The 14017-nt window shown below is 45.2% G+C and overlaps 1 protein-coding gene across 1 annotated transcript in view; it reads left to right on the top strand.

Annotated features, from left to right (window-relative positions):
• Positions 5218-14017, top strand: part of MEGF9 (multiple EGF like domains 9) — an 81144-nt gene continuing 72344 nt past the window's right edge. The window contains exon 1 of the mRNA XM_018052699.1: positions 5218-6003. Within this exon, the coding sequence (XP_017908188.1) occupies positions 5370-6003 (634 nt within the window). The 5' untranslated portion in view covers positions 5218-5369. The remainder of the gene's footprint in view (positions 6004-14017) is intronic.

Here is a 14017-nt window from a genome sequence, read left to right as displayed (position 1 = left end):
TCTTGCTCCAGATCCTCTCCCACATTTAATATTGTCAGCATTTTGGATTTTTGGCTCTTCTGGGAGGTATGTAACCTATTTTTCCATAATTTTATATTGCAAGAATTTCCTTCACGAATATTGTTTCTTAAAGATGTATAGGGTTGCAACATAGGGATGACATAGAGCACAAAGTGTTTAATCTCTCCCTATTGTTATCTGTTTGTTTATTTTTTTTGGCCGAGCCACGTGGTTTGTGGGATCTTGGTTCCCTGACCAGGGATTAAACCAGGGTGTTTAGCAGAGAGAACTTGAAGTCCTAACTACTGGACCACCAGGGAATTCCCTGTTATCTGTTTAGACTTTTCTAATTTTCAGTATTATCCATAACGCTCTGATGAACATTTTTGTATATAAAGCTTTATTTACATCATTGTTTATTTTCTCTAGGGCTGATTCTTAAAAGCGAAAGTAACAAGTTAGAAAACACTTCACATTCTCATCAATTCTGTGGGGCATTCCCCAGCCAGCGACAAGTATTACCATTTTTAAAAAATTCTTGCCAAATCAATAGCTAAAAGTAAAAAAGTAAATTACTATTTCAGTTCGCAAACCTTTGATTACTTAAGTTGAATACACAATATTTCATGTATCAGCCATTCGTGTTTTCCTTTCCGTGAGTTGCTAGTGTCCTTTGCTGAGCAGAATTTGTTCATAGTGGCCCCAGTCACTAAAGTTATCTGCAGATGATGCTAAACTTTGCATCTGGCCACATCTGATAGGCTCCGGCAGGATTAGAAATAGTCCATGTCAGTATTGCTGCTTCAATGAAACCAGAAAGGGGAAAGTTTCTATGTTTTATCAGAATCTGAGAAATGAAGTTATTTTTGCTGATTGTATTATTATGCCTTCTTTTCTTACTCCCAAAGCTTCTCTTTTTTAAAATGCTGCTCTAGCAGGAAGGTTACATTTAGCGTATACCTATTCTTTCTTTCAATGTGTGTTCACTGACCGCCTACTATGTGCAAGGGCCACGGGCCACAAGGATGGCTGTGGAGCCTGAGAACAGCCTGGGTTTTGGAGCTGGGCAGGGGTTGGGCAGGGGCTCCCCACGTGGCGCTAATGGTCAGGAACCTGCCTGCCAGTGTGGGAAACATGAGGGTGCGGGCTCGATCCCCGGGTCGGAAAGACCCCCTGAAGGAGGGCTTGGCAGCCCGCTCCAGTACTCTTGCCTGGAGAGTCCCATGGACAGAGGAGCCTGGCGGGCTACAGCCCATGGGGTCACAAAGAGTCAGACACGACTAAAGCAACTTAGTGCGCGTGCGCACACAGGCGTTGGGCAAGTCCTTTAACCTCTCTGAGGCTCTCTTTTGCCTTCTTTCAAGCACAGGTGATAACCCTACCTTTGGGGAATAAATGAGTTACAAACGCAAAACTCCTGGAATGGTGTCTGCCACATCCCAAGGCCTCATTTAGCTCAACAGAAAATTCTGGAGCTATTTCTTTTTATTTGCCACTGTGCTAGGTGCTGAGGATCCAAAGAGGGGTCAGCTCTCTCTGCCCTCTGCTGCTGTGTGCATCCCTCCCCCCGATTAAGTCCAGTGGCCCCGGACACCAAGGATGGGTTGACAGCTCTCTTTAGAGCTCTGGGCCTTAGCTGCAGTTCTGGAGCCACAAGAAAAGTACCAACCAACACTGTGTTACACAGAGAGGCATAGCCATGATTTTTATCTTCTCTTTTCTTAACATATCGTCAGCATTTTCCATTTAGAGCAGTTGTTGAGGGTGCCGGCTAGCGTGAGCCAGCCTTAGTTTGATTTCTGGTTCTATCACTAAGTAACCTTGGGCAAGTTGATTGACATTTCGATGGTCTAGTTTTCTTATCTGTAAGGGGGGGATATTAATAGATGGTTAGAGAGCATCACTGACTCAATGGACATGAATCTGAGCAAACCCCAGGAGACAGTGAAGGACAGGGCAGCCTGGCGTGCTGCACTCCGTGGCATCGCAAGGAGTCAGAGATGACTTAGTAACTGAACAACAATAGTATCAATACCTACTTCCCGGGGTCTTTCTTAGGATTAGACAAGAGAGGCCATATGTAGCTTTTAGGATAACACGTAGCACACAGTAAGAGCTCAATGGTCGGTTATTAATATTTCTATAATGTCTTCATAGCCACCATTACAATGACTTTTTATGATTAAAAGAGATATAACACCTGTCTCTGATGTTGGTATTTGGAGCATTCCTAATTTTTAAACACAAATGTAAAATATTATTCCTAAGAAACCAACAAAAAGTCATCTTGTAGTTTAGAGATAAAGGCAGGACAAGAAATTTAAGTATTCAATGGGGAGTGAATCCACATCAAGACACTTACATTGCCTTTCCAGAAAATGCCACACTTACTATACATGTCAACAGGGTAATTAACTCATTTTAGAACCTGCAGTGGGGGTGACCCCTGTCTGAGGCAGGGAGCTAGCCTAGATTACTTTGGCAAAGACTTCTAGTCTTTTCTCTGTGATTCTCCAGGCAAAGAAGCTGTATCAGCTTTTCTTTTGTAGTGCCAGAGAATCTCTGATATAGCACAGCTCAGGGCCAACCCAGAATTTTTCAGCTATCACTTGGGATATCTGGTAGGGTGGCTGTCAGGCCATGTCACCTGATGCAGAAGTTGTTTCTGGTTGTGGTCCTTCAGCCAGCCAACAAGGCTCAATGTTAGCACTGGCATAAATGAGACTGAGCACCTTCTGCATGCCAGGCTCTGTAAAAACATTCCCTTCAGGCCTCAGCTTAGCTGAGGCAGAATTCAGTGGTCCCATTTTATAGATGAGGAAACTGAGGCTCAGAGAGGTCAAAGGTTTTTCCTCCAAGGTCACACAGCTGGTAGAGTCATGACCCAGCTCTGTTTGACTTTAAAGATACAAACTCTTCCCAGGGCACCACAGGGTCTCTTTGTGATGTAATTCAAACTAACCAGCATGGATTAGTGCTCACATGGGTTCCCCCTGCTAAGCACTGAGAACAGAGAGAGCAGCCTAATAGGGGAGAGACAGACACAGAAATCCCAAGTTCTAGAATTCCCACGGGGGCAGTTCAATTTATCCTGTTGTATACATTTCTGAAAGCCATCCTTAATCCTTTCAGGAAGAGGCAGGGAGTAGATAGATTGATAGATCAGGGCTATAATCAATGAACAAACAAAGGGCAGTGGGAAAATAGGGAGAGAGAGAGAGTCATTCCCACTCAGAGATCCAGAAAATTCTCTTAGAGGATAAGGTATTTGGGCTGGGGTTTGAAGGGTTAGAAAGAGTCAGCAAAAGACTATGGGGGAGGGGCTTGACCTACCCCCTCCCTTGGCTAAGAGAAGTAAAAACAGAATCTTGATTTGTGCTTCCTAAATATTGGTCTGAAACCAGAACCCACGCACGCCCCTCCCATTTCGCCCCCTCCCCTTACATACATAGAGGGACCTATTAAGATACATTCATGTTGCTGTTGTTTAATTGCTAAGTCCAGTCCAACCCTTTGTCATCCCATGGACAGTAGCCCACCAGGCTCCCCTGTCCATGGAATTCTCCAGGCAAGAATACTGGAGTTGGTTGCCATTTCCTCCTCCAGGGGATCTTCCCAACCCAGTGATAGAACTGGTCTCCTGCATTGCAGGCAGATTCTTTACCATCTGAACCACACATAGGTACAAATGTAAAAACACACAGAAAATACACATAAAACACACCAGTCCACGTGCAGATATTTAAAAACATACAATATGCAAAAATAGATACCAGCTCCCATACTCATAAGATCATACAAATATACACTCATATACACAGACTCACAAGCATGTTTATGTTTCATTACACAAGCACATACATGCCCTCTCCCCACCCACTCCTCATTCAGGTAAACAAGTGCATTTTTAATTAACATGTACACAGGTTCGCACGCAAATGTGATCGCCCAGTTCTGGTTGGAGGCCGGTGACTAATGGGAAGCCATGCACAAAGGAAGCGTCACGCAGGGGAGGCCAGGAATGGGTTGGCAGTGGGGCTGGGATTAAGCCCTGTCAGATGACAAGCGCGCCCGGCCCGGCTGCAGCGCCTATGCGAGCTCTGAATCCTGGGTGACGGTGCGAGGCTGCGCATCGGAATTCCAGCTTTGCACAGGATTTAGTGTCGCCCAGGGTCAAGCTCTGTGGTCAGACCCACCCCTAGCCCTGCAATAGGCAGGCGGCTCTGAGGACACGCAGGTCTGCGGCGTGGGGCTTGTCCTAACAGGACGCTGGGTGTAGGCAGCATTAATGAGGGTTTACTGTGGGTCAGGCACTGCGTTAAGCCCTTTCAGGGCATTACTTAATTCTCACATCAGCTCTGTGAGAGAGGGGTGGGCGGTGGGATGTTAGCCGCCATCAACCCCATTTTAGAGGTGAGAAAACTGCACTCAGGCCACAAAACCACTCAGCGGGAAGCTTGGAGCTGAGGTTGAACCCTGTCCGAGCTCACTCTCCTGGGGGTGTAAGGTGAAGTGCGCATGTGAGCCTGTCACCCTCTCACGCAGGAAGCTTGCACCTTCGACTCCTGATGGGTCCTGCCAGGTACAGCGCCTGGCCCAAAGCAGGTGCCTGGTGAGGGCGTGGGTCTTGGCTCGGTAAGGTCCTCAACAAGGGCCTCAGTTTCCCCATCTCTGAAATGGGAATGCAGCGAAGACCTCTCAGGGCAGAGCTGAGGCCGGGCACTCTCAGGCAGCAGAGGAGGTGCTGCGCTCTACATCCTCGCTGCAGCCACCCTCGCCCACCGCGGGGGTTCCAGCTCCGCCCCCACCCGAGCCGGGGAGAGGCGCTGGCGCCCCATTGTTTAAGAGAGCGGGGAAGCTCTCAAGAGCCGAGTCCCCGTCCCGGGGTCGCGCTCGCCGCCCAGTGGAGCAGACAACTTGGCCCGGCGTCTGCCTCGCCGGGCGCGTCCTTTGTCTGCTCCCCGGCGCCCGGGGCCCGGGGCCCGCGCCCCGCTTCTAGGGCAGACAAAGCCGGGGCTGCCGCTAGTCTGACCGGCTGGAGCGGCGCTCGCTCCACCCACCTCCCGCCTTAGTACCGCCCCCTCTCCTCAGCGCTCCCTGATTGGCTCGTGGGGCCACAAAGAGGCCGGGACGCGGGCCGGTCACGTGAGACGGCGTGGCCTCCCATAGGCCTGGCCAAGCTGCCAATCAGGGAGGGCGGGCCGTCCGCGCTCGGCCCGGTCGCTCCCTCCGCTCCGGGGCCCGCCCGCGGGGCCGGCCGCCTGTCAGAGGGAGGTGGCGATGGTGCGCCCGGTGGCGGCGGCGGCTGCGGCGGCTTCCCTGGTCCGAGTGCCGCGAGGAGATGACTGACCGACCGGCTGACTGAATGAATGAATGGCGAAGCCGAGCGCGCCATGAGGAGCCTGCCGAGCCTGGGCGGCCTCGCCCTGTTGTGCGCCGCCGCCGCCGCCGCCGCCGCTGCCTCAGCCACCTCGGCGGGGAATGTCACCGGCGGCGGCGGGGCCGCGGGGCAGGTGGACGCGTCGCCGGGCCCCGGGCTGGGGGGCGAGCCCAGCCACGCTTTCTCTAAGGCCACGGCCCCCACAGCCCAGGCCCCGAGGACCGGATCCCCGCGCGCCACCCACCACCGAGCCCAGGCTGCGTCTTCCTCAGCCCAGCCCCCGGAGACCACCCCTCCTCCGACCACTGCCGGGCCAGCTCCGACCACCGCCGCCGGGCCCGCTCGGACCACCTCTCAGGCACCGCTCGTTCCCTCGCGAGTCACACCTCCTGCGGTGGAACGTACTCCGACTACCCCTCGGGTGACAACCAGACCCGCGCCGACCACCCTCTCGACGACCACTGGCCCGGCGCCGACCACCCCTGTAGCGACCACGGTGCGGGCGCGCACCGCTCCCCCGAACCCGACCTCGGCTCTCCCCGGCGGCGGCGGCGGCAGCAGCAGCAGCAGCAGCGTCCCACCCACCCCACCTGCCACGGAAGCCCCCTCTCCGCCTCCCCCAGGTGAGTCCCAGCGCCTCCTCGGCCGCCGGACCCTCCCCGCGGCTGCCCGTCCTTCTAGCCTGGCGCTTCTTGGCTGGGATGGAGCATTTCTGGTCCCCAAAGGTTCCCCAGATTTCGACTTCCAAGGGGAGGTCCAAGCTCTAGATAGCCTGCCCCACCCCCCGCCCCAGCCCCCAGTCTGGAAAGCCTTTTGTCGCCCACTTGAGCTGTGCTTCCTTGGGAGGGGAGCGACTGCTGCCTGGAAAGCATCGCACCTCCTTCCGAACAGCGCTCTCTGGCCTTTGTCAGACGCGCTGGATGGGCGCAAACTTTTGGGTTCGGTTCGCTCACCGTGCCCCTCCGCCTGGGCGATCTGGGGAAGTTTGAAAACCAGCACAGTACCTCCGGCGACCAGTAGGTCAGAAACTGAAGGGATGCCTCCTAAGGCTCCACTTTCCTTGTTCATGTAAATATCAGATGTGCATGTGACAGGTGGAAAAGATATTGAGAGGATTTTGTTTACAAACAGTAGTACAGACCACTTGAGGCCAAAAGAAAAAAGAAATTGTAATCCATGTTTTCCCTGCAAATGAATGGATTCAGTAGTCATTTGGGACAGGTGTGTATCTAGGCTGAGCACATTTGTAAATTAGGTTAAATCCCTTCCTTGCACCATTTTTTTTTTTTTCTCCTTCCTCAATTGCAAGTCAGTATGTTTGGGCAAATACACAATTTAAGCAGGGAGGCCCATTTTTTTCCTTAAGGAGGGGAATGTTCAGTTTTGCTGATGTTGAGAAAAGCCAATTTCTGTCTGAGTCCTGGTGAAAAATAAAGCTCTTCTTCCTGCTGATTGAAAGTCTTCAAGCAAAGTTAGAGACAACTTCTGTTCTTTTCCTCTTGAGATCTAACGTGGGCCTGGAACTAAACAAATAAAACCTGCCTTGTCAAGATGTTAGACAAGAGTTTCTGAATTCCTTTTCTTTGAGTTGGGGTTTGATTTGTCCAAACCATTTCGCCTTTAGCTGGATTTATATTAATGGATCTCTGACCTAATTCTTAGGCTCAGTGATTTACTGTGGGGTCAGGTATGGACTTTGGACTATAATTGAATTTGTAGAGAGTTTTCCCACATGATTATGAGTCTTAATACAGTCCTGTCTTGAGTTGGAGCTTGGCATTGACGTAAGTAGGAATGCAGATTATTCACCCATAAAAAGCCAAGTTGGTATTTCTTCCAGCATCAAGGAGTGTGCTACCTGGCTGGATTTTGACTGTAACCTCTCTTGGCCTCCCTATGGAGAGACTGACATGATACTGTGAGGCAGGAATCGTAGTGTTTGAGCGTGTGGACTTGAGTCCATTCTTAGTTTGAACCCTAGCTCCGCTGCCTTTTATTAACTGGGTAATTTGGGCGGGTCAATTAACCTCTCTTCATCTGAGAAATGAAGATAATAATAGTGTTTAGCTCATAGGATTGCTGTGAATCCTATGAAATTTGCTGTGAAATCCTGTGAAAATTAACTAAATGCATTTATAGCGCTTAGAACAATAGTTCTGGGTGCAGAGTAAATTAGCTCTATATGTATCTTAGCTATCATTATGATAGTTTTTTTTTTTTTAATGGGATAGAAAGCATTTGAGAAACCTAATAGAGACGTGATGATTTTTATTTGTTTTAGTAAAATGTGATGGTAGTATGTGTGGTCAGTCATGTCTGACTCCTTGCGACCTTATGGGCTGTAGCTTGCCAGGCTCCTCTGTCCATGGATTTTTTCAGGCAAGAATACTGGAGTGAATTGCCATTTCCTCCTCCAGGTAAAATGTAATAGGAAAGGATAAATTAGATTTTCCAAAGTTTGGAGCACACAGTAGTGTTTATGTAGGAAGATTCCTTCTTTTGAAAGGTTAGTATATCATGTCTGTGTAATTGATGTTATTTTACCTTAAATTTTGCATTGTTATTTTTAAATCACAAAGGTAACCTTTTTTCATGTTGCTTTTTCTTTGTGATAAAATATACATAACATAAAATTTACCATTTTAGCCATTTTTAAGTGTACAGTTTAATGGTATTAAGCACATTCAAATTGCATGACCATCACCACCATCCATCTTTAGGGCTCTTTTTTATTTTCCCCAACTGAAACTGTATCCATTAAACACTAACTCCTCAATGGCCAGCCATCCACCTTATTCCTAGCAACCACCGTTCTACTTCCTGTCTCTGTGAATTTGCCTATTCCAGGCTCCTCATATGGGGAACTCATAGCATTTGTCCACAAAGATAACCTTTACCTGCAAAAATTACAAAGACCCAGAAGTCCACAAGTAAAGAGTGAAAGTTCCCCCCACCCACTTTGCTACTTCCCAGTTCCAGTCAGTCCTTAACTGTTACTACTATTAGCAGTTTGATCTTTTCTCAGAGGCAAGTTGTGGCATGCAGGCTGCGTTCCCTCACCAGGGATCGAACCTGTGGCTCCTGTATTGGGAGCGCAGAGTCTTAGCCACTGGACCACTAGGGAATTCCCTAAACACAGGATTATTAAAAATAGTTTTTAAAAGCTCAAGATGAAATAATATATACATTACGTATATTAAATATATTAATTATGTATATATACTGCAAGCCATAGCGTTTTGCAACTTGCTATATCCACTTAACTGTGTATCATGGTCTTTTTCTTCATGTCAGTACCTAAAGTGTACCCTATTCTTTTCAGCAGTTGTATTTTTCATCATAAGAATATATCATAATCTATTTAATCAATCTCTTGTTTATGGATACTTAGATTGCTTCTTGGCTTCACTTTAAAAAGCACAGAGAAGAATGTGTTCTTGTTTAATCCATCATATTATATTACTAGTCCATCATATTATATTCTCTAATACCTTGTCTGGAGTTTTGTAGACTCCAAATCGATTGTAAGTAAAGCAAAGCTGGATTGAGTAATATTTGCCACTGGCCTTTAGTAACTTCAAGGCCTTTAGTAACTTCCATGGACTACCGTATACCTATGTCTATGATGGTCTTGGGCAACAGAAATTTTAAGATGCTCAATTTGGTAGCTCTGCTGTGTTGTAAATTTTCTGTAGTGTTAGTTTTCTGTGAATTCACTATGGACAGCCTCTGTCTAGTTCTCAGCAGCTGAGCTGCCTTTGTGGGCTTACTGCTTTACTGGGCAATTTCAGCTTTACAATAATGTAGTTGAGTATGGTCTTTCTATCTGAACATGGGCTCTAGTCTGCTTTAAACAGTAAATACATCTCCTTGACAGAGGAAAGAGATTTGAAAGACCTGGTTCTAACTGAGTTTGAAAGACCTAGATAGGTTGGCAAAATTGGATTCTCTGGCTTTTGGGAAGATGAGTATAAAACTGAACACCATTGATAATATATTATGTGTCTAGATGGGTCTTCTGGCTGCTCTTTGAATTAATAAGAATTTCTTCCATAAAGATCTAGTTGAGAGCTCTTGCCTACCCCTCAGTAAGGGCCCTCTTTTGTTTACAGGGACACTGATCTGCAAACTGAAACTAATTGCCCAGCAAGCAAGCATTTTCCTCCCACGGTCCTGGCAAAACATTCGACTGATTGGTTGGCTGGGTAGGACATTTTACGAAGGGTGAAGGGAGAGGCTGTGATACTAGAGTGTAACAGTTATTGATAGTAAGGGACTGAAGTGATGATAAATGTTTGATTTTTAAAATTATGGACCTTCAGGGCTAGATAGGACTTTAGAAGCCAGTACCTCCTAACGAGGCTCTGCATTGCAAGAAATGCTTCCATGGACTTAGCCGAAATATTTCTCTCTGTGGTTAACACCAGCCGGTTCTGACTCTGCCCTTCGGGGCCACGCAGAACAAGTCAGCTCTCTCTGTGCCCTGACAGTTCAGGGATCTGCGGGCAGTGATGGTGTTCCCTCAGAGTCTGGACTAAATAACTTCAGCTCCCTCAACTGTTCTTTATGTGAAATGGTTTCAGATTCCCTTAGACTCTGCTGGTTGCCCCTCTTAGGGAGTTTTTCAGTTTTTCTGTGTCTCTCCCAGAGTGTGGAGCATGGAACTGAAGATGTCGCCCCCGATGTGCTCTGACCCGCTCGTGGTAGAGAGGACAGTAGCCTCGTTCTTTCTGGATGCTGTACTACTGTTGATGCGGTTAGCTCCTAATCACAGTAGCTTTTCTGGCAGCCGCATTATGTTGTTGACTCATTGAGTCCATTAAGATCCTTAAGTCTCTTTTTTTTTTTTTTAAACACGTACTAGACGAGTCTTTCTTCATTCTGGACTTAGAAACTCTTTGCTATCCTATAAAGTATAAACTGAGACAGTTGCCAAGCATGTAAGATGTACTGTGTTAGGTTCATGCCATCACTTTGGGCCTGCAGCCTGTCAGCGTACCCCACCTAGTCTCTTCACGCTCACCTGCAGGCTGTTCTGTAGACGGAGTCCAAGGACACGTTAGGGCAGGTCTTCTTACCTCACAGGAGAGAGTACATTTAGGGATGATGAAACAGTTTGGAAGGGAAGAGATCGTGGTTTAGATTAGTTCTCGAGGGTCCAGCTCTACAGTTCGGTGATGATTTGGTACCCGTGATTCAGGGCACATGACTGCCCCCCAAGGAGCCTTAACCATTTATTTGTGATGTAAGTTAAGAGACGAGGCTTTTTTTTTTTTTTTCCCAAGCAAACCCTAGAGTTTGAAAGCTCTGACTATTGTGGCATGTAAATAAAATATTATGAATGGATTTTATTTGAAAGGAACATTCTGGAAATCAGGGCCCTCCTGTCAGTACTGGGAAATGTTTTCTTCATCCTAAAATTCTGTACAGGTAAGTTCAGGGTGTTGATTTGCTTATAGTTATTCAAGAAGATGCCATTCATTTTAAGGACACAGAAATTGTTCAGACTTCAAAGATAATGTCTGTTCATAACCTTATATTGAAAACCTGTGGGGCTGGGTGTGTTTCAGAATTTAGAATTTTTCTGATTTTTAGGAAGTTAATAAGTACACCCCAGTGAAGTCTAGGACAGCATCCTGTGTAATCAAACACATGAAGGTATTGGCAGCAAAAATGGGTATATATTCACACTGAGTGGGTTTTTAAAAAGGCTATAAATAACCTTGCATTTGTTCAGGTCAGGTTTTGCTGCCAAATGAATAACAGAAAAACTTTTGGTTTTTTGGATCTTCTGGTATTTGCATCATCTCTGAGTGAGTGTGGACCACTGAAATAGTGCTCACTCACACACAGTACTTCCGATGCTGCAGACACTGTCTTAAAGTGCCTTGCATATATTACTTTACTCAGTCCTCAACAACAGTTAGGTCTAATCGAGTTAGGTGTTATTATTATCTTCATTTTATAGATAAGGAAACTGAGGCTCAGAGAAGCCCAGCTGTGAGGGAGTCTGCATTCAAACCCAGCCTTTCTGGTTCCAGAATCCATACTGTTGGCATTTAAAGAAGGAGTCACATAGAAGATGAGGGAAGGAAACCGTTTTGCTAGAAACATTCGTCCTCGAACACGAGTCTGAAAGGTTCTCAAATGTTCTCGAGCATTTACTCTCTCCCTTCTCTTCTGTGCTGTTATTCAGCTCAGATCTTCTGCTTTCCAGTGTTTTACAGTTAGAGCCCCAGTTCTTCCTTTGATTAGGCTCTCATGTGGCCTATGATAGAGAAGATTGTCTGTAGTCTTTAGGGCTAGGCCCAGGAACTTCTGGAGTTTACTCTGTCTTATTCCTGACCCAAATGCCTAGATTTCTGCAGAAATTCCTTAGTGTGATTAGTTTTTGGAACAGCATAGTTAAACTCCAGAGCATTAGTTTCAAATCTACTGAATTCTGTCTCCAGGAAGCCTTCTGGCTAGTTGAAAATTTACACACTGAAATAATCTGATTATGTCTTTTTATCTTGATTTGTTTTAAAGACCCATAAAATTAAAGTGAGCATTACTTTTCATCTCAGAATTTCTAAACATGTATATATTAACTTCCAGACATCTTGGCACCCTTATAAACAGAATGGAAGAAAAATATCATGGTACTGTTTTTACTGATGGGTAAATTATGGGTAGAGAGATTGCTGCTCCAGGGCACTTAATAGATCAGAGGGGAATAGAAGTGTAAGATCTTATTTGGGAGAAAGTGTTAGATGATGGTTTTAGTTAAAAATAGCTTCAATTCATGCTTTTTGCCTTGATCTTTATTTTTGTGTGTTTTCTTTAGATATAATATAAACATCCTTAGTAATAATGTTGAAATTATATTTCAGGTATCTCTTCTGTACTCACTCAGCCTTTTTCTCAAGCATGAGTTTTGGTTTATCTGCTTCTCACTAGAAACAACTATCCTAACTGCGTTAGTAACTTTGAGGGGAGATTTTTTTCTTAATTGTCATGAAAAATATAAAAATTATGTCTGGATACATATGTGTTTGAATCACAGTAAAGGTTTACTCAGATCTTTTTACCTGTATCTATTCAAGTACATGTGATAAATGTGTGTCAAAATAATCCCTCTAGTAATGCCACTGTTCCACAATAGATATTACTGTCAGAAAAATCTTTTCCTGTTATTTTCTTCACTAAGATAAAAATCTCTCTTCTGTTCTCCTTGCTCATTTTTTTTCCACTTGAAACTCCTCTGTATGTCCCACTTTCTCTCGTCTCTTCTTCTTAGACCCATCCATTCTTTCATGTTCTTTAAGAAACCAAATTATCCTCTCTACTTAACAGATTCCCGCTTTGTCCTCCTTCAGTGCCTCCTCAAAGCCTAATTCTTCTAAGAAGTCTTTGCCGGGGAACAAAAGGTCCTTGAAGATGTCCTGGTAACAGGGTGCATGAGGTTGAACACTTTGCACTCAGAACAAAACCTGTCTTTCTCTGTGACTTTGACTTTTTTTCCTATGGATCTGCTTTTAAAGTCTGTTTAACTTAGATTATTAAGCCCACTTGCAAGAAAATGTCATAGTTTATACAATATTTGGGATGTGGTATTAATTCTTTTAAAAAAATGAAGAGATTTTCTTTTTGTTCTGTATCTTCTTTATTGCCCAGCTTTCCCCCCGCGTCTCCTGAGGAACAATACAGAAAAACCAATTATCATAGCAGAAGTTATCTGCCTCCAAAAAAACCCCACAGAATTCCAGTACTTTAAATATGTAGCAGATTTCTTTGTTTATGAGTAATATGAGTTGTTTTTGTTAGATAGATGGATTTGGGCTAACTAGCAATGTAAATGGTTTAATTTGGTTGAGAAACAAACGTTTGATTTTTTTTGAATGACAGAATTAATTAATCAGCTCCTCTCTCATCTAATTTATATATTGGATTTGTTTTTTCAGTAGAGATTTTTGAAATAGGAATTTTCCTACTCTAAAATTCTATAATAAATAAGTTATGGTAATCTGCAAACCATATACATCTATTAAAATGCTTACATTATGTTAAAAGCAGTATACATAGGAGGAGAGAAATATACCAAAATAATTAGGTGGCTGAAGCTAAGTAATGCGAGTATGGGTCGTTTTCATTTCTTTGTATTCTTCTGGATTTTCCAAGTTGTATTTTTTTTTTAATCAGTGTACCCAGTTTTATAGTAATAAAAATAAATGAATAAAATATAAAAATGAGTAAAACGTTATGACACACTTGATGAGCCTTCAGTTATATGTGATCAAGCCAAGCGATGTTACCCTGGGCCGCTTAACTATAGTTTCTATGATGGATTCATCAGCTTTGATCTCCCTCAGACGTTTACTTGGTCTCGGTGAGTTGTGGTTCTGAGGAAAGGAGGCTGCAGAAGACAGTGCCCAAGAAAGGAGACGGTTCCTGACACCTGAGAAGTCAGGGTTGTGATGACACAGCTAAGACCTGGTCCCTTCAGGGAAAGTTTAACTGAAATCTTAGCAGAGTCTGAAAACAGTTGATTCTTTACCCATTTCACTCTGTAGAAGGCAGTGGCACCCCACTCCAGTACTCTTGCCTGGAAAATCCCATGAACTGAGGAGCCTGGTAGGCTGCAGTCCATGGGGTCGC

Source organism: Capra hircus, chromosome 8 (genome assembly GCF_001704415.2).
Source record: "Capra hircus breed San Clemente chromosome 8, ASM170441v1, whole genome shotgun sequence".
NCBI lineage: Eukaryota > Metazoa > Chordata > Mammalia > Artiodactyla > Bovidae > Capra > Capra hircus.
This window is presented reverse-complemented; position numbering and strand designations above follow the sequence as displayed.